Consider the following 19,988-nt stretch of genomic DNA (forward strand, 5'->3'; position numbering starts at 1 on the left):
TCATTCATAGTCAAGCAACCTCATTGAGAAACCTTGAGAAGCAAGTTGGACAATTGGTAATCTCAATCAACAATAGAGCTCAATGGACTTTGCCTAACGACATAGAGGGAAATCCGTGGAAGGAAGGCAAAAAGCAAGTTAAGGCCATTACATTGATAACTGGTAAAAAGATTGAAGTTAATACTTAACAAGCTAAGCAAGTTGACAAGAAAGCCCAGAGTGAAACACAGATAATAAGTCCTAATAATCAAAATGAAGAGAAAAAAGCTAAAGTTACAATACCACATTTCCTCAGTGATTCAAAAAGTAATAGTAATAAAGTCAATTTCAGAATTTTATGGAGGTGTTCAAGAAACTTCACATCAACATCCCATTTGTAGAAGCTTTAGAATAGATACCTTCATATGTCAAGTTTCTAAAGAATATACTATCAAAGAAAAGACAATTGAGTGAGTTCGAGATAGTGGCACTCATTGAGGAGTACAGTGCAATTATATAAAACAAGCCTTCACCAAAGCTCAAGGATCTGGGTAACTTTACTATTTCGTGCACTATTGGTGCGTTTTATTTCGCTAAGGCTCTGAGTGACTTGGGACCTAGTATTAACTTAATGTTGTTGTCTATTGGGTTTAGGGGAGATTAAGCCCACCACAATGACTTTACAATTAGCAGACCGTACCATTACATATCCAAAAGGCATAGTCAAAGATGTGCTAGTGAAAGTTGACAAGTTTATTTTTTTCAACAAACTTCATTGTACTCGATATGAAGGAAGACAAAGAGATTCTAATAATTTTAGGGAGACTTTTTTTACATACTACCAGGGCACTCATAGATGTAAAGAAAGGAAAGCTTACATTAAAAGTCCAAGAACAAAAAGTAACCTTTCATATCTTTAAAGCTTTAAAATTTGCTAATGATCATGATGAGTGCTATGCAATGAGTACAATTGATAAAGTCACAAGAGAAATGTTTGAGGAGAGTCACCCTATTGACCCACTTGAAGCTTCCTTAGTAACTGATTCAAAGAGAGATGACAAAGATTTTGTTAAATGTTTAAATTTGTTGGATGCTCTTTCTCATGTCATGAAGACATAGTATGAGATGTTGGATGCTTCATCTTCATCTACACCAACAAAACCATCCATAGAAAAGCCTCCAAATTTAGAACTTAAACCTCTACCCAATCACTTGAGGTGTGCATATCTCGGTAACTCATTTATGCTTCCTGTTATTATGTCACCTAGTCTTACTAACGTGCAAGAAAATAAATTATTGAGAGTTTTATGAGAACACAAAAAGGTAATGGGATGGATGATTGCAAACATAAAGGGGATTATTCTTTCAATATGCATGCATAAGATCCTATTAGAGAAGGACCATAAAGCCACCATAGAGCATCAACAAAAACTTAAACTAATCATGAAAGAGGTGGTAGAAAAGGAGATCATTAAATGGTTAGACGCTGGTATTATCTATCCCATATCAGATAATGCATGGGTAAGTCTAGTGCAATGTGTATCCAAGAAAGGGAAGAATGACAGTAGTAGTTAATGATAACAATGAGCTCATCCCTACAAGATTTGTGACTAGATGGAGGGGATGCATGGATTACTGGAATCTTAATAAGGTCACAAGGAAAGATCACTTTACATTACCATTTATTGATCAAATGTTGGATAGGCTAGCAAGGAAGGAATTTTACTATTTTCTAGATAGGTATTCATGATACAACTAGATAGAAATAGCCCCAAAAGATCAAGAGCAAATGACATTTACTTGTCCTTATGTCATTTTTGCTATTAGGAGGATGCCATTTAGACTTTGTAATGCTGCAATTACCTTCCAATAATGCATGATGGCTATATTTTCTAATATGGTGGAGCAATCACCTGAGGTACTTATGGACGACTTCTCTGTTTTTGACAATAATTTTGATGATCGTTTATTGAATCTTGATATAGTTTTAAGGTGATGTGAAAGACAAACTTAGTATTGAATTAGGAAAAGTGCCATTTTATGGTACAAGAAGGAATAGTTCTCAGTCATAAAGTTTCAAGCAAAGGATTGGAGGTGGATAAAGTAAAGATAGAGAGAATCAAAAAGCTCCCACTGCCAAATTCGATAAGAGGTATTAGAAGTTTCCTTCGATACATCAGGTTTATAGGTGTTTCATTAAGGATTTTTCAAAAATCTCTAAACCTTTTTGTAACTTGTTGGAAAAAGATGTTCCTTTTAAGTTTGATGATGCATGTCATGTTACATTTGTAGAATAAAAAAAGAAATTGATCTCTGCACCCTGTTATTGTAGTTCCTGATTGGTCATTTCCATTTAAGTTTATGTGTGATGTTAGTGGCTAAGCTATAAGTGTAGTGCTAGGACAACGAAACAATAAAAATGTTTCATTCTATATATTATGTTAGCAAGACTTTAACAAAAACTCAAATGCACTACACCACAATTGAGAAAGAACTATTAGCTGTTGTTTATGCATTTGATAAATTTTGTTCTTATTTGATTGGCATGAAAGTTATTGTTTACATTGATCATTCAGTGATTAAGTATTTAATTACAAACAAAGATGCCAAGCCAAGATTAAGAAGGTGGATATTGCTGCTTCAAGAATTTGACTTGGAAATCAAAGATATAAAAGTCATGGAAAACCAAGTAACAAATCATTTGTCAAGGTTAAAGAATGATAATCAAGGTAAAGACCTGATTTTGATCAATGAAAATTTTCCTGATGAGCAATTATTATTTGTTGGTCAAATGAAAATACCTTGGTATACTGATTACGTCAACTACATTGTAAGTAAACTTCTTCCTCCTAACTTAAATTTTCATCAAAAGAAGAAGTTTCTTCATGATGTTAGATTTTTTGCATGGGATGATCCCTTTTTGTTTAAGCAATGTGCAGATAAAATGTTGAAAAGGTGCATTCCAAAAGAAGAAGTTGAAAGCATTTTGAAGCATTGTCATTCTTTGGCATATGGGGGACATTTTAAAAAGGAGAGAACAACCGCAAAAGTCCTTCAATCAGGTTTATTCTAGCCTTCGCTTTTTAAAGACGCTCATAATTTTGTCATACATTGTGATAAGTGTCAACATGTGAGGAATATCTCGAGACGTCATGAGATGCCACTCGCAAATATTTTGGAAGTGGAACTATTTGATGTCTAGGGAATCAATTTCATGGGACTTTTCATCTCATCATTCAAAAATAGCTATATCTTGGTAGATGTGGATTATGTATCGAAGTGGGTAAATGCTTCAGTATTACCTACAAATGATGGAAAGGTGGTCTTGAAGTTTTTAAAGAAGAATATTTTCACAAGATTTGGAACACTAAGAGCAATAATTGAAAAGCTAAGAAGTAGACCTACAACATTCATGTTTACCATGTCACCTAGATCTATAACACCTCTGATTTTTGACATGGTTTATATGTGATAAGGGCTAAATTATTGAAGAGTAAATTTGAACCCTGACATGCATGCATGTATGAACTATATTGTAGAGAGAATGATCTTGAAATTTGTTGTATATTTTGAGACTTCTTTAATGATATGTGGATGTGCTAGGTGTAGGAAACATGCCTTACGATATTTAAGCAACCATTTATTGAACATATTTGAGAAATTCAAAGGTGTGATGCATAGATTGAAGCCTTGATCTTATGTTTGAGGATTTGAGTCATATATGAATTGTTTAAGGTTGTGGAGAAGATTTAGAATGGGTTTAGGCTTTAAAAGGAACAATTTTAATGAATCTAGATCAAAAAATCGATCCTAGTGTATAGAGGATCGATCTTGTGAAGAAAAATGCAAGGGAAGTCATGCATTCTACCCTAAGATCGATTATAAGCCCTCTATAGTTGATCTTAGGAAGGAAAAATGGGAGAAAATACGAACTTTCTAGTCTAGGATCGACTACAGACCATCCATAGTTGATCCTAGATTTCCAAATTAGCTTAAAACGGGCTTAAAAGCCCTAAAACCAAGCTTTCCTTATTTTTCCTCCTTTTCCTTTATGCTCCCACAAATTTCTCCCAAATCTTACACCCTTTAAACCCATCAATCTTTAGCAGCAAATCAAGGATTTTAAGTGTTGAAAGGAGGGGTTTTACTCCGAAAGAGGTTAGTTTTTGATTTTCACTTTTTCTCTTTAAAACCTAAAGCTCTATCCTCTTAATAATGACTTTTGAAGCACTTGGAGTTATTTTGAGTAAATTTGGAGCTTGTGAAACATTTTTAGAGGTAAGATTAAGCGTTTTTACTGATTGATTTTCAATTTAATCAGTTATTAACTTAGATTTGATTTAGTCCAGTTTTGAAAAAAATGGCCTCCTTTAAGTTGATTGGGGATTTGGGGTAAATAATTGTACAATCCAGCTTCTAAGGTATGAGTTTAGCTCATTATTGAAGGATTTGACCTTATACGTTAGAGTGCTAAAGATTTGATTATTTTTAGAAAAGTTGACATTTTTCTAAAGCCGAAATTTAGCTAGTTTTGTGATGTTTTGATGTGTTTAGGGAAGATTAAGCAATTTGGGCACATTTGTGAGTTGAAATACGATTGGAGGCTAAGGATTGAAGCTTGGTTATGGAGTACCTACAATTTGTCACTATGAATGGGTTAATTAAATACATGTGTTGCATAACATATGAAAAATGCGCTACACTGGTACGATAATATGAATGTAGGCCTAGTTGAACATGCCTAGGCTAGAGAACTATGTATGTATATATGTGAATGTGATTGCCTAGATGGGTGTGCCTAGGCTAGTATATTGTTAATATACATGTTAGTGTATGAGTTTGCTTGTGAATGCCATTGGGAATTATGAGTTGTTAAACATTTAGGTGATGTATGATTTTAATGGCTATTGGATGTTATGGCTAAACTAGCGTGATGGTGATACTATGATGTAGGATTAAATTGCCCATTTGTTGACGAGATATAAATGTATGATATGAGCCATGACTATTGGGGCACTTAGAACTTAAATGAGCTTATTGACAAATGAAGCTCGATAAATGTGATTATTGCTATGTCGTGGACATATGGAAAGATAGAGACATGATGGTCTCATTATGGTATTGTGTTTTGCTAGAGGAATGAATTCCAGGCATCAATTTGACTTGAGATTGAACGGGTCCCGTTACCTTGTGACTATATGTGTGTGTATGCAAAGATGGTGGTAAAAAGGGATTATGGTTTAATCTCGCTTGTTATTTCCACCTGTAGTGTCGTGATGCCACTCTTTGGGAGATTAATTCGGGTGATGTTGCTAATGGGAGATTACTCCGGTCGATGATATGATTCTCTGTCAATTGCTTTAGCATTGGGCGTGATTTGATTCTTTACCCGTTGCTTCAGCATGCGCGTGACTTGTGCTCTGTCAACTACTTCAGTGCCGAGTGTGATTTGTTTCTTTACCTATTGGCCACCCTGCATGATTTGACTATGTCTAGGGGAAGACCACTCGTTGATTTGATGTGTATACAATGTGAGATAGCTTGGGAGAGGCTTAGATAAACATGATATGGTTCGATGCTATACTCTTATAACTAAAGTGTGTTGTGGAAAATGATATGACTGACTATGATTGGCTTCAAGGGTAAGTCTAATGATGTGAGTGTTGATCTTTGAAGATCTTGGAGATGATGATATGTCCTCATATTGGAGACTTAGGGATAATGATATGCCCTATATTTGGAGATGTTTGATAGATCACATAGATGCACTGAGAGTGCAATTTTTATTATGTATTTAATGTATGTATATGATTCTGATTATGTGCACCACTCACTAAGTATTATAGTACTTACCCATGTTGTACCATGTGTAGATAAATAGGTATTCGGAGATAAAGCGTGGCAAGGGTTGTCTATTGATTGACCGATTTTGGCATCTGGTAGATTTTCCATTTTGGTCACTTCGTTGGGTTAGGTCCACATTAGCTTTTGCATTCTAAATTTTAAGTTTAGAAAGAAATGTACTTTGGGTATTGTAGGCACTAAGTGCCATTTAATATTATGTACTAATGGTTGTTATGTACGAACCCACCTTGGATGGTCAATGTGTGACCTTATGATAATTGTATGAATTATGTGCCAAGGATGGTGTATTATGTTGAACTTGAATTTTATCTATGAATATGACATATGAAATCCCTTGGTTAGGTGTTATTTGATTTTGAATCCCTAAGGCTTGCTCGGGTCTCATGGGCTTGCTTGCTAGGCTCATGCGTCGGTCACAGACCCTCGAGTTTGGGTCATGACAAGATTAGCCTCGAGGAAGGAGAAAATTGCACTGCAAGATGAGGTACTATAGCAATTTTGCACCAAGGCAGCAAAAGGAGCAACGCCCGACCTTGAAAGACTCAAGGCTACAAAGCCCAAAGAAGCAACATTGCTTCCATACTAAGTCCCGAGAGCTCAGCACCGCGATGGTTATGAATGAAGGCCGTGGTGCCAGATGAAAGTCATTGAAAAAAAATTTAAGTGTAGAGGGTCGCAACGCTCAAAAAGCAAGGTCGCTATGCTCTGACATGTTTTACTCAAACACAACTATTCAGGATTTCACTTTTTAAGGCTTTTTGGTGGCTATAAATATGTGATTTTCAGCAACTGAAATAAAAGGTCTGGGAGAAAAAAGAAAAAAGTTCTACAAATGGAGGAAACGAGAAAAAAACGAAGAAGGTTGAAGATTGAGAATCAATGACAGTCTTGTTCTTCATTTTAGTTTTTCATTTCTTTCTTATTCTCTTGTTGTAGAAATGATTTATTCTCTTGAAACTATGTTGTTTATTGAAGAAATGATGATGAATTAATTTCTTCTTCTAGGATTATTTGTTATTTCAATATGTAGTTTGAATATATGATTTTTCTTTGCTTAGTATTAATGGGTATTGTATGGTTTATTCAAATATATGTTTAATGCTTTTCACTGCTTGATCACTAGTTGAAATGATTAAGTTGTCTACATGTAGCTCGATAAAAGGAGTTTAGATTCACCCATTGATTTGAATAGCTTATGTTCGATTCATTTAAAGGTTAGGTGATGGATTGGTATTTAGGATAGACATATACTTAAATACCATAGATAGCCAAATTAGAACATAAACTTAATGAGCTTTTCTTAACTAATTTGTATAGAGATATGAGATTAATTTTGAAAAGTATGAGTGTAAGAATCTCAACAAAGACTTGTACATAAAATCGGATTCTAGGTTAACCATTCACTCCATTAATCTAAGTTTTAAGGAAAAGATTGGATTCAAATGAAATATTGAGAGACACCATGAATCTAGGTCTTTACAATAATAGTTTCTTTAGTAAAATTAAATTCATATCCTTAGTTGGTTTCACTAGTAAATTTTACATAAATTAAGTGTTAAAAATTGAGTGCTTGGATAGGACAAATTTTGTTACAAATTTAATACTTAATAAAAGTTTAGGGAAATGATACTTGACTTACCTTTATATTACTTGAGCATTACGTATACTTGCATTTACAAAATCAGACAACACTTTCCTTAACTTATAAGATAAAGTAGCTTCCATACATCATTTAAATGATTTTTGGTTGAAATTGAAATTCCATAAGAGTTTGGAGAAAAACTAAAAGGTGAAAATACATGAAAAAACCTTTTATAGGGTGAAAATAAGTCTTATCATACGACAATGGTTGCTAGGTATTGATACCTTTGGGGGAGGTATTCATACTTCCCATCAGGTATCATACCTTCCCTTAAGGAATCAATCATATAACAATGGGGTGTTGCACTCATGTTTAATGCAAGTATATTACCCCACATAGGAGAAATCGAGGCCCATTGACAACCTCTTTGGTTGTTTAGATTCAGTCTCGAAGGCTTTTACATGGAGACCGCTGAGGATGAAAGAGTGCAAGCTTGATGACGAGGATACAAAGAATAACCAAGCCAGACCAATATGGAACCCTCTCTTGCTGCACCGGAGGAGTAGGGCAGGCTCGTTTCACCACCATACATTAGATGAGACTGCAATGAAGAATACAAGCATTATTTTTTGATAAATACCCCTAATAAAGTGAAAACAAAAAGTACATTTTCTTTACAATGAGATCTAATACACTAAAAAAAAAAAAAAGAAAAGGTAAAGAGTGAATTAAATTAAATTTCCTATACTTCTAATCCCGTAAATCCTTTCCTAATGTACTAAAAACGAACAAAAAATAAATAAAACCCAGTCGTGATACCCAATCTCGGGAAAAGGACTCCCAAGCACCCGAGGCTCCGAGCGGACAACAATGAACCTGTCGTCGTGGTTTCAACGCAGTGTTTCGAGGAACAGTAATAAGAACAAATATCCAGAGCAACAGCAATCCAACCATTCCGACCAAAATCAACAGAACAAAGCAGTAGGAGAAGTAGAAGAAGAAGAATTGTTTGGAGTTACCCGACAATTAATCGATTATGTCAAGTCCTTCACTTCGGAAACCTTCAAGAATTTCCCTCTCCAAGGTATTTCCCCCCTTGTATGTCGCCTTAGAAATTCCAAATGAAATCTGTTTGATTGAAATTTCGGTGCAGATAATGAGGCAGCTAATTCTAACAGTGAAACCCAAACTTCTTCTAATGTGCGTAAGGATCTTTCTGACTGGCAAGAGCGGCATGCTGTCATAGTTCTTTCAAAAGTCAAGGTTTGGATTTTTTTTCCTTTTTAACCCCTTTTTTTCTCCTTCTGGTAATTTATAATTATAGTTTTCTTCTTCTTCTTTTTTTCCCAGGAACTTTCACAGCTTAGATTTAAGCTATGCCCTCGCCACTTGAAGGAGGATAAATTTTGGAGGATATATTTCATGCTTGTCAAGAGCCATGTGGCTGGGTAAGTTTTACAACTGCTCTTTCAATTACTTATTTTCATGATAATTAGGAATTTGTAACAAGGAACCTGGGCATATATTGTTAACTTGTGCATTTGAATCTATGCTTCAACTTATTTTTTTGAGTAAGGAGCCGATGAGGCTTGGTCCCATTAATATATAGAATGCATTTTAGATGCTTATACTGTCATCTTCTCATAATATTTGTTTACATACTCATAAAGAACAGAACCCATTGGTGGAAACATTTGCCTACATTGGTAATACATCCACTTTTCCTTCAATGAAAATAGACATCTTGAAAGAAATGCTTGAATTGTTTTATACTTGCCCTCTGTTTCATAATGCATGATTATTACACATTGCTTCCTTTTTTCCATGGCAAGCATTACGTGCTGGAAACTGAATTGCAGCAAAGCTAGTTTTTGAGTTGCTATAAGTGCAACATAATATGTTCCCTGGTGCTTCTTCAATGTGATGTAATTATAGATTTTTGGAGATCTAAAGCCCCTGTTTACCATAAGAATGCTAGGGTAAACCTGTAGAATGTAATGCTATGATGTGGTTTTTGTTTTGGCTTCAAGATGGCTTAAGGAATAGTTGATATCGTTTGCGAGGCTTGCACCTGAAAGTTATTGATACTTGTTCTCATTTGAGTACAATTTTTAGGAGCATTCTTATACTTGGCAAGCAATTTTTGCCTCAGAAAAGCAAAATAATAGAGAGAAGGGAGGGGAGGGGGGCAGGGGGGGGGGGGGGGGGGGAGATGTCATATTGCCTGATTTAAAGTTTGAAATACTCTGATGCTCTGTACTTGATTACTGATATCTTTGCTGCTTGTTTGTTATGAATAAATGTGATAAATCATAATTATCCTCTTATGGCATGAAAGATACACGTTTTCATACACAAGTGAGCGGGGAAGAAACGCAGAGTGCCAGTTTTGTCACATAAAATTTTGAAAAGAAAGAAGAAAAATGAAGTCCTGAGTTGAGTCCGAGTCATCTGAAATATTTAAAAGAGATACTGCATTAGTTGGAGACCAATGTAACCAGCTGCAATCTATATCAGTATGGATGATCTTCTATGTCCTTAATTGGCTAGGAAAAACCATATTTACAAACCTGAGAATTTATTTGGTTTTGTGAATTCCTGGAAAAAGAATAAAGAAATATTAAATTACCTGTAACAATATTATATTACTACCAATTCTATCGTTTTCTTGCCACACTCCTGCTTGCTTCACTCCCCTCATTAATTTAAACATTTTGACCACCAGTTTTCACCATTATTGTTTATGTCACCACCTAAAGAACCTGTTAACAGTGGCACTGGACCAAGAACACCACCATTGCTGCACTGCTACTACCAAATGGCCAGCACCATGTTCTTTTTTCTAGTTTGCTGACCTACCATCGTCTCTGCAGCTTTATCATTACCACTGCAGCTACATCCCCATAAAGTTCAATTCCTTTTCTGGACTAGCATCTGACCTATATTTACCTAGAGAATGCATTTTAAAGGAGCCCAAAATGCTTTAGCATTGGAACAGTTTCTTCACCACTAAGTGTCACAGACTCACAGTGAATCTTTTGGGTTGCACATGCCTTAGCAGCACCACTGTAAGAATCTTTTCAGTAATTAGCAGTATTCTTTTTCCATATGAGGATTTTGGCTCCGTCATATTGGCCCACATGTGTGAACCAGCTCTAGCTGGCTCACAACGTTGGTGATTTTACCCTATACTTATTTTCTTCTTTTTATATTTTATGAAATCATGATCAAGATTTAGAAAATAAGCAAATTGCTTTGAATAGCAACCATGACTTTTGCTTATTCTTTCAATTGCATTATATTGTGAACATTTTCTGTCTTTGATAATCATGATTTTAACCTCTCTTTTTGTTGCCTACTGGTTCAGTTGTTTAAGATTTTCAGTATCCTCTTATTAATTGTTGTTAATCACTGATGCATGCACCCACAAACCCAATATACCCAAGCTCAGAGGCTTTTCTTCTTGTTTATCAGATATGAGCTGCAAACTGTATTACTAGCTAAACTAAAAAGGAATTCTATGTCGAATGAGAAAACACTAGATACCAGTGCATATGAAGTTGAAATGGCAGAAAGAAATCAAGCAGCTAGTATTGCACCATCAACTCCATGATTCCAACTTGCATTCCTTTTGAGGAAGAGCAGGTATCAGTCCATTTAGCGAGAAAAAAAAAGCATGGTCATGTATGGTCATTTCCAGTGCTAAAATGAGTATTTGCTGTCATTTTGAGATGTGAACTTACATTTGACCGCAACTGAAGTAAATTAATGGAAGATCATGAAATGGTACAACAACTAAATGCGCATGTTGAAGGGATCTGATAATTCGCTCTATACAGAGAAAACGGTACCAGGCCTTTTCTTCCTTCTTTTTTTTTGTTTTCCTTTGTTTGTAGAAAGAAGGTGCTGGCAGCTTAAGTAATATATTTAATTTGTAAATCAAAATAGTTGCAGCATTGGTCCTTGTTGGCGTTCTCTTAATAACTCATCATGTTTGAATATATTTACATGAAGTACTTTATCAGTGTATCTTTATTGGTTTGCATTGTAAAGTTTCTAATAAAATTTAAAAAAAAAAGAAGTTTCTAATGAACAACTGTCGTGAGTGTCTGCCAGGTTTTTTTTCTCGTTTGTTCAGAAAAGATGAAGAAAAATTGTAAGCAGGTTATGAGAGAAAGAACCAAAAAGAGGCTTAGATCACTGCCCATGTTGATTTTTTACCTGTAAAAACCATGAAATAATCCAAAAAACTTAAGCTCTTTTTACCAAAAGATTACCTCTGATATAGGAATTCTAAAAATAACTAAACAACCCGAAAGCTGGGCAATTCGTACGAATAGGAACATTAATGTATTGGTAATTCATAGGAATAGAAACATTACTGTTACCTGCCATAGAGTGTATGGGTTGTCGGATTTTCTGATTTTTTAGACATTACTTACTTGAATGTTTAACTTTCAGTTCACTGAGAATCTACAGTATTTGGTTATGTTTGATGCAAATGAGACAGTAAACAAACTAACTGTCACCCCTGGTTGATTAATTCCTGTAGATAGATTTGGGTTTTTCTTTCTTTTTGTGTTGAACAGCGAAGCAGGCTGCTTATGGGATTGGTGTCAGCCCAATTAGGGACCCAACTGACATGTACCTTGTTGGCTGGATTCTGGATTCTGGAGCATGGCGTTAGACCTGTTGCACAGTCCACAGAGCATGGCGTGCAGTTGCATGCTTTTCTTGGCTTATGTTCTTGTCACGTCCAACATTAAATTGCCGGTGGTGATCGTCCTCTCATCACTTGTATACTTACCCTGTCGGTCATGTAAAAAGGAAAGCTATGACTCAGACGCTCTAACAAACTGTTTTTTTTTTTTTTACTTCCTCTTATCGTCCTTCCTTAGACCGACCTCTACCAGTAAATGCCAAATCTGAGCAGCATCACTGATGACACTTCAATAAGTGCCTACGTCAATGTCAAATAGTAGTAGTCTCCACCCTTTTTGTATATTTCGTAAGCAATAATTCAGATTTATAGATGTATAGATTTGTTCTGAATATGCCACTGCAATGAACTCATATAGTGCAATCTTAAGGACACAGCATGCAATTTACGTACTTCCTGAAAGAGTTAAGAGGCATGGCCTGTGCTCTTCGCAGAACTGGTAAGCAAGCAGACCAGAAGTTTTTTATAGACAAAAAATGCATGACAAATATTCATAATCCATCTTTTCTTCCTAATCAATCTTGTAATGGTTTTAAAGACAACATTCCAAGAAATTTGCCTGCTAATTACGAGAAAGAAGCTTTGTCTTGTTCCCTTCTGCCATTTCTTTTGCAACCAAGAGCATGAATTTTGGTTCACCTGCCAGCCTAACAAAGTTCTCCACTTCCAGTCGTCTACAAGGTAATGAATGCATGCTATTGCATCCACAGGCACAGAAATGGAAATACTAATAGAAGAGAGAAACAGAGAACATCACCAAATCAAATCTAACGTTGAACTTGTTGAAACCTGTTACGGTTCTTACGGAAAAAGCTCTGTAGAACCGTACAGTATCCCATGTGAATAGGGCACACTCACTCACACAAAGGTCTTTGCATTCATGTACATTCAATTAATGCTCACTTGACAAACTGAGCAGCTTTATTGCTTCACCACAAATTTCAGAGGGAAAAAGCAAAAAAAGTTATTATGGAAAACAAAATTAAACGAACACCAATAAGAGATAAATAAAAAAAATTACTGTCAGAAATGGCAGAGAACCTGAAGCTCTCCAGTAAGATACACTTCTACCACAGAACAGTCCATGGCATATGCTACTTCAATGGCCCACTACCCCCAGTGTCCTTGAATCCCAAATCTTCAAACATAATGCGGCGAGTTTCTTGTTCATCAATCAGAGCCGGCATTCGCTAAATTGGGCTGCGAGGGCTTTTAATCTCTTTCTGGGATTGAAACCTGTCTGAGACTGAACCCACTTAAGCCTTAAACTCCGGTTAGTAGTTACAATCTTAAGTTGCCTGTCCAATTGTCTTGAAACATTCAATTGGAGCTGAATGAAATATTTTACTTTTTTTGAAGACAATCTTGTGCTACATACATGGACTTATTCACTGAGAGATGTCAACAGCCAAACTTACATCCAATTGCAGGTTAGTAATGCTGTCTCATCTCATGATACTACTAAGAATTAAAAAGAAAAAGGTTGGGTAAGGGGAGGGGGAGGGGTGCAAAAACATGGAAAAAGACAAAAGGCACTTAATGACAAATGACTTGCATTTATTTCCAGAGCCCATCCATGTTCATCCCTACCTGAGTATAGACAAAAGTGAAACTTCATGGACGAGACAGGAAAAAAAAAACCTAGAAACATGATGTACCTCCTAATCAATTACAATAATAATGGAAAAAGCAGCAAATTCCTTACAAATTATTTCTTTTTCCTTTAAACAAAGGATTTCGGGTTTAAAATTGGTTACTGTAATTCATCAGCTCTGTTATGTTACAGATCTTTAAATTACACACTTTAGTTGAGGCTCAATCGATCTTTACATTAACTCGGAAGAGCAATGGTAGTGTTATACCACACTGCTTGCTTTGAAATCTTGAGCATAAAATTAATCAGCAAGTTGCAGGGAGCAGAGTTTAGTGGGCTCAGCTTATGGAGTCACTTGCACCCATTCATAGCGGCCTGGGAGGGGCATATCCTTCACAACATCGAAATTATACCTGCAGAATCCAAGCATATTCATTAAGACTCAGTCAGCTCAGCCAACATCGAAGTCATTCAGAGTGGAAACAACCAGCATTGCTAAATTGTAATCACCCAGCAGATCTACGCCAGGAAACCTTAAATGATTAAAAAGAATGAAAGAAGCTTACTTCTCAATGAATTGTTGCTGCTGTTGTTGTTCTGCACAGGCAAAAAACTCCTCCATTTCATGCGTAGTTGGGATAAATCTCTGCATCTCATTCCACCCTCTTCGTTGAGTTGAAGGGCAGCTTCTCCGCCTTGTGGTCGAACCAGGAGTTGCAACAGTTTCTGAGTCCTTTAGCAAGCTACACGGTGTGCTTTCCCTAGTGTTCCTGTATAAAATGAACAAATTATCTATAAGAATGAAACAACATCACTTTTACCTTTCAAAAAAAAAAAAAATCACTATAAAATACCAGCACAAGCACAAAGAATTTCTTATACTATGGGTTACTAGAATAAAGAGCCACTGAAACCATACAATATTCACTTCCGATCACGCTTAGAACTTGCCCTACAACTAAAAACTACCCCCTCTTTTCTCTGCTCAGTAAAGTAAAAGCTATTTTAGACATTAATTAAATCTCTTAACTAATAACAAAAACAAAAATTAATATTCCCATTAGAGTGGAAGAGGAACTCATATAATGAAGGGACAGGCATTTAAAAGACACAAGCTTAAATTTGGCAAGGACCAGCAACAATAAGATAAAAAGCGAGAAATCTGCAACTTGTTGTCACTTACTGATAGACCCAAAACAGAGAATCCCACATTCATGTTTGGGTCTGAAACTAGGCCCCCTGAAGATGATATATCATTGCTAACACAAATGAGGCAGAACAGTTATTGCTGCCCAGTATTGCCAAAAGTTCACCTTTCTTGTTTTTTTTCTTTTCACTTTATTAATTAACAGAAAAAGGACAAGCAAAGCCAAAAATTACAAAGACTTCCTACCCCGAAGATCAAACACACTGGTTTTTCTCTCCTGGTGCAATAGTACTTCCGATTTCCCATTTAGAACCTAATCTTTTCTAGTTAACATATTCCGTGCAGCTAAAACTATTGCATTATTTGAGGGCCAAGACTTATCAAATCTCAACCTTTTTTATTATTTTCATAAGCAACACCCGTAAAATGAAGCATTTTATTTTATTTTCTAGCGCAATTTTTACCGTATGGGAAATTGCAAGTTGAAACAATAATGAGCCTGCTGAGGAGGTCCAGACGGTTTCAGAAACACTGTCTATTTCTCATTGAAAATAATCTCTCATAAGTCACAAGCATTCAATAAACTTTTACGTAATGACTTGTATGCATCACACGAAAGCGAAATGGAAAAACACAAAAAACAAGTTAAAAGTTTGTTAAAAAAATTAATGATGTACCACCTTTCAATGAACAGGTAACATGTAGAAACACAGAGATATTGTTTCAGTGAAGTTTCTTTTACTATTTTTATAATGTTTTAGTCCATGGAACAGCCTACTATCAAAACCCAAGAAAACTAGCAGAACAGACAGAAGAGTAAAAACACTTCATAACTCTCTTCTTTACAAAAAGTCCAATCTAACAGCCACTAGAAAGAACAAAATAAGAGTCCATTTTCAGACCCCAAAAAAAAAAACCCATCTTTCAAAAATGCAAACACATCTCATTTAAAGTGTCAAATAGAAGAAACAAGGGAAGAAAACTAACCAAAGCAAACAGCAAAGACTGGCAATGAAAGAGATATGTGAAAGCCCCCAAAAGAACATAAGTAGAAGGACGTGACGCTAACAAAAGAATTGGAAAAAGGGAAAGAATGATGGAAAAAGAAGAGGAAGCCAACTGAAAAAAAAAAAAAAAAAACCCTCAAAGAACATATTTTGAAAATCTTATCAGCCGAACCAAAAAAGCAATGCTGAAAAGTTCCAAAGCCTGAAAGCCCAAAAAAAAAAGAAGGAAAATTTTTTAGAAGAAAAGCAGAGGAGAAAGAAAAAGTACCTGTCTCTGGGTTCAAAATCCAAATTGTTCTCTCCAAAAGAGGTCTCCTCTGTTTCATAGCAAAGCCCCACTCCCTCAACCATTTTCCTGCTTTTACTAAAACACCCTTCACTTATCTTCTCACCATTCTTATTCTTCTTCTCTTCTCTGCAACCACTCTCTTTCCCCTGTTGTTTCTGTTTGGTATCATTCGACACAGGGGAAGGCAACTTCTCCAGCCTACGGCTCCTTAGCTGAAGATAACAAAAGGAAGAGACGTCTGGGGTTGAAGCAACGACTTGGGCTGGTGCAGGAGAGGGGGTTGTTTTCTGGAGTCTTTGTAAAGCTAGGGTTTTAGCAGCCCTGGTACGGGCACCCAAGGTTGACTGATGAGAAACTTCCATGACTGCTATGTCCCCTGTTATCTTGGATTTTTTCATGTACTTTCCCATATTGTTTTGCCCTCTGTCTCTGAGGAAAAGGGTTTTGATTTTAACTACTGCTATGTATGCCAAGATTGGGTATTTGAAAAGGTGTTTTTCTCTTCAGGGGAAAAACAGAGCAAACAGAGGTTTTAAGGGAGAAGAATGGAGGGAGGGAAAGCAGGGACCAATTTTTGTATCTGAAAGAGGGAGGGAGAGAGGGAAGGGGAGAAATGAGGAGAGGAGAGAAAAGTTAGGGTTGGGTTAGGGGGACAGTGACCTTTTTATTTTCTCATTATATTTTTATTGGCTGCCTGTCCCATTCAGATATTTATAAATACTACTACTTAAATCCTTATGTTATTTTATCAATAAAAAAATTAAAAAAAAAAAAGCTTCTGTTATTCGTACTTTTCTTGAAAAACAATTGACTTGTTGAAACTTTCAGCGCTATCAGCATTTCCATATGAAATCTTCCCATTACTCTCCTCATTTTCATCCATGATTTTGTAAATACATAGGGTAGATGATAGAGATAGATACAATTTTCTTCTTGGAAACAGGGTAATTATTAAACCTCTTTTGTCAATTTGCTTGTTTATAATTCACATAATGCCTTCACAAAATTTTATCTTCAATTTTTTCAAGTATGCAATTTATCATGGCATAATACCAAAATTTTTTTTTGAATTATTTAAAAAAATTTAAATAAATTTTTATTCTTCTATTTAGTTCAATCAAATTATTATATTTTTATTTTAACTCAAATAAACTCTTATAACTAATAGTTAACTAATTGTAATTAGTTAAATTTTATGCTCACGTGACATTGACACGGCACTAATGTGAAGGATGAAAATATCATATGACTATGTAATCATACCACGTCATCATTCATTATGACGTATCAGTGCATCACGTTAGTGTCATGTAACATAAAATAACAAGTGATGTTTTGACTAAGTTAATTATTAAGTATAAGGATTTATTTGGATCAAAATAAAAATACTAAGACTTATTTGGCTCAAAATAAAAATATTAAAACTTGATTGAAGGTAATAAAATAATAAAAATCTATTTGAATTTTTCTAAATAGTTTATGGGTTATTTTAGATATTATGCCATTTATCATTTTATATTAGTAATAATTATTTCTATTTTCTAATTTTTCATTATGGAAAATGTATTTTACAATTGATAAAAAGAAAAAAAATATTTATGCAAATGCTAATTGCAAAATTGTGTAAAACATTTGAATAGAAATCCTCTATCCTCGCTTGGTGCTTCTTATATAATTTTACATCACGTATTTAATAAACTTTTTACATTCTAGTTACATTGGTCGTTAGGTTATTTGTTTATACTATTAAGGTTTATGATTCAAGGTTTCAGGTATTGGATTTAGGGTTTATGGGTTAAAGATTTCGGTTAACAGTATAAGATTGAAAAGACTAAAAACATGATACAAAATTATAAAACAGGCATCAAGAGGGACACTAAGTAAGGATAGAGAATTTTTATTCAAAACATTTAAAGGTAAGACTTGAGAATTATGGATACAACAATTCAACGTAAGACTTTGATAACATTATTTAAATAAATATCCCTAATAAAGTTCATGAGCTTTATCTCTATCAAGAATTTATAAAAAAAAAAAAGAAAGAAATAATCCTTAAGTAAATTTTGTTTTGGGAGACTTATAGGGTAACTTTACTTTTGACATGTTGCTACATATTTAAAATAAAACTTCATAATAGTGAATTAATCAAATAATCATGCTTGAAAAAGTCAATTAATTATTCAAAAAAATTCAGATAAATTCTTATTTTTTTATTGTGTTTAATCAAGCCTCTATATTATTATTTTAGAAATTGGTTCTTATTACTAACAGTTGACTAATTGTCATTAATCAAAATATCACATGTCATTTTATGTCCATATGGCACTGACATTTTGTTGATGTAAATGGTGAAAATGCCACATTGCCACATCAGCATATCACGTCATTATCCATTATGAATTGTCAACATGTTAGCATGCCACGTTAGTCAACCATTAATTACAAAAATTTATATGACTCAAAATAAAAGTACAAAGACTTGATTGAATACAACAAAAAATAAAAGCTTGTTTGAATTTTTCTAGATAGTGCAAGGACTTTTTTAGGTATCATGTCAATAATTATTTATTGTTATAATTCTTCATTATTTATTATTAAATAATCTAAAATGCTAAATAATTGGTAAATTAAAGGACAATCCCAAAGAAATATACCTCAAAGGACCCACTTTGTTTGGGCCTACCACACACTGGGTAGTGGGTTAGTATGTCTCTTGATCAAGATCAAGTCAGATCAAACCCATTCTTTTTCTTCCTTTTTTCCTTTTTTTCTTTTTTCAACCTCAAAATGACATAGTTTTGGAAGCACTATGTAAATCTTTAATCAAAACCCCAAAACCATTTTATTCTTCTTCTTCCTCTTCTTACCCTCACAACTTTTCTGTCAACCTTTACATAAAGCCACACTTCAATCAATAAGCTTGTCATTGACCATCGTCCACCAATAATGGTTCCTGTTCGTCAACATCCATTTTTACCTAAAAAAAATTATTTTTCTTCCTCTCAACCTCTTATTTTGTTTAATTGATTTACGTTTAGGTTTCTTTTTGTTGTTGTCAATCGAATTTTGTCGTTGTCAATCTTGATTTCTTCTTCCCCTCACTTCTTCTTTTTCATCGATTGCCTCTTTAAGAAATTAAAACTAAAACCTTACCCTCTCTAGGCACTCACTACCTTCCATTGCCATCACTATCATCATCATGTCAATATTTTTACCTTTCCTTCTTTCTTTTCCTTAAATTAAAAGTGTATAAGAAACTCCCCATAATCTAAAAAGATTAAAACCTAACCCAAGCCTTCCATGGCATTTCATTTTTCATTTTTTGTTACTTACTTGTTTAGGTATTTGTTGGTTGTTTTTGGTGTGTTTAATGGTGTAAATTTTTAGGTTAGTGGTGGTGGTTCTTTATGATAGCTAGGATGGTAGTTTTTTTCTTTTGTGATTTTTGTCGATATAGGAAAGAGCTAAAGACTTTTTATGCAAATGTAAACTTTGGTGTTGTGTGAGTGAAGGTGACCAAGAAATTCTAGTGTTTATAGGGCTTTTGAATGACATGTGACTTTTAAATTGGTTGTATGTGGTGATTAGGTGGACAAGAAAAGTTCCTAGTTTAAAACATTTAAAGATATGGGGTTGTCCTGTATATGTAAGAAAAAATAATGCAGATAAGTTTGACTCAAGGATTGATAGGTGTTTTTTTGTTGGATTCCATAAATGCATTTTGGCTATTACTTCTATAATCTTATTGGAAAAAAAAAAGTTTTTGTGAGAAAAAATGCTACATTTTTAGAAGAGGACTTTAGTT

The 19,988-nt window shown here is 34.6% G+C and overlaps 2 protein-coding genes across 2 annotated transcripts; one reads left to right on the plus strand and one right to left on the minus strand.

The window, feature by feature from the left end:
- The first annotated feature begins 8,180 nt into the window (after positions 1-8,180).
- Positions 8,181-11,455, plus strand: LOC18612793 (BSD domain-containing protein). Its single transcript, XM_007049723.3, has 4 exons — positions 8,181-8,510; positions 8,580-8,689; positions 8,777-8,874; positions 10,901-11,455. Exons 1-4 carry the CDS (start codon positions 8,297-8,299, stop codon positions 11,037-11,039), a joined length of 561 nt encoding a protein of 186 aa, XP_007049785.3. The 5' UTR covers positions 8,181-8,296; the 3' UTR covers positions 11,040-11,455.
- A 2,227-nt stretch (positions 11,456-13,682) lies between these two features.
- Positions 13,683-16,828, minus strand: LOC18612794 (cyclin-dependent kinase inhibitor 3-like). The gene is made up of 3 exons (XM_007049724.3): positions 16,163-16,828; positions 14,307-14,510; positions 13,683-14,153 (listed from the first exon to the last, which is right to left on the minus strand). The coding sequence occupies exons 1-3, from the start codon at positions 16,591-16,593 to the stop codon at positions 14,084-14,086; spliced, it is 705 nt and encodes a 234-aa protein (XP_007049786.3). The 5' UTR covers positions 16,594-16,828; the 3' UTR covers positions 13,683-14,083.
- Positions 16,829-19,988: the final 3,160 nt, after the last annotated feature.

Source organism: Theobroma cacao, chromosome 1 (genome assembly GCF_053813885.1).
Source record: "Theobroma cacao isolate CCN51 chromosome 1, ASM5381388v1, whole genome shotgun sequence".
NCBI lineage: Eukaryota > Viridiplantae > Streptophyta > Magnoliopsida > Malvales > Malvaceae > Theobroma > Theobroma cacao.

Bases quoted from the DNA above. Each gene is read 5' to 3' on its own strand.
- LOC18612794 (XM_007049724.3), bottom strand. From the start codon at position 16,593: ATGGGAAAGTACATGAAAAAATCCAAGATAACAGGGGACATAGCAGTC. The intron at 14,511-16,162 runs GTACTTTTTCTT...CATTTTATACAG, and splicing joins GATTTTGAACCCAGAGACAG to GAACACTAGGGAAAGCACAC. The intron at 14,154-14,306 runs GTAAGCTTCTTT...TGGATTCTGCAG, and splicing joins CAGCAACAATTCATTGAGAA to GTATAATTTCGATGTTGTGA.
- LOC18612793 (XM_007049723.3), top strand. From the start codon at position 8,297: ATGAACCTGTCGTCGTGGTTTCAACGCAGTGTTTCGAGGAACAGTAAT. The intron at 8,690-8,776 runs GTTTGGATTTTT...TTTTTTTCCCAG, and splicing joins TAGTTCTTTCAAAAGTCAAG to GAACTTTCACAGCTTAGATT. The intron at 8,875-10,900 runs GTAAGTTTTACA...CTTGTTTATCAG, and splicing joins GTCAAGAGCCATGTGGCTGG to ATATGAGCTGCAAACTGTAT.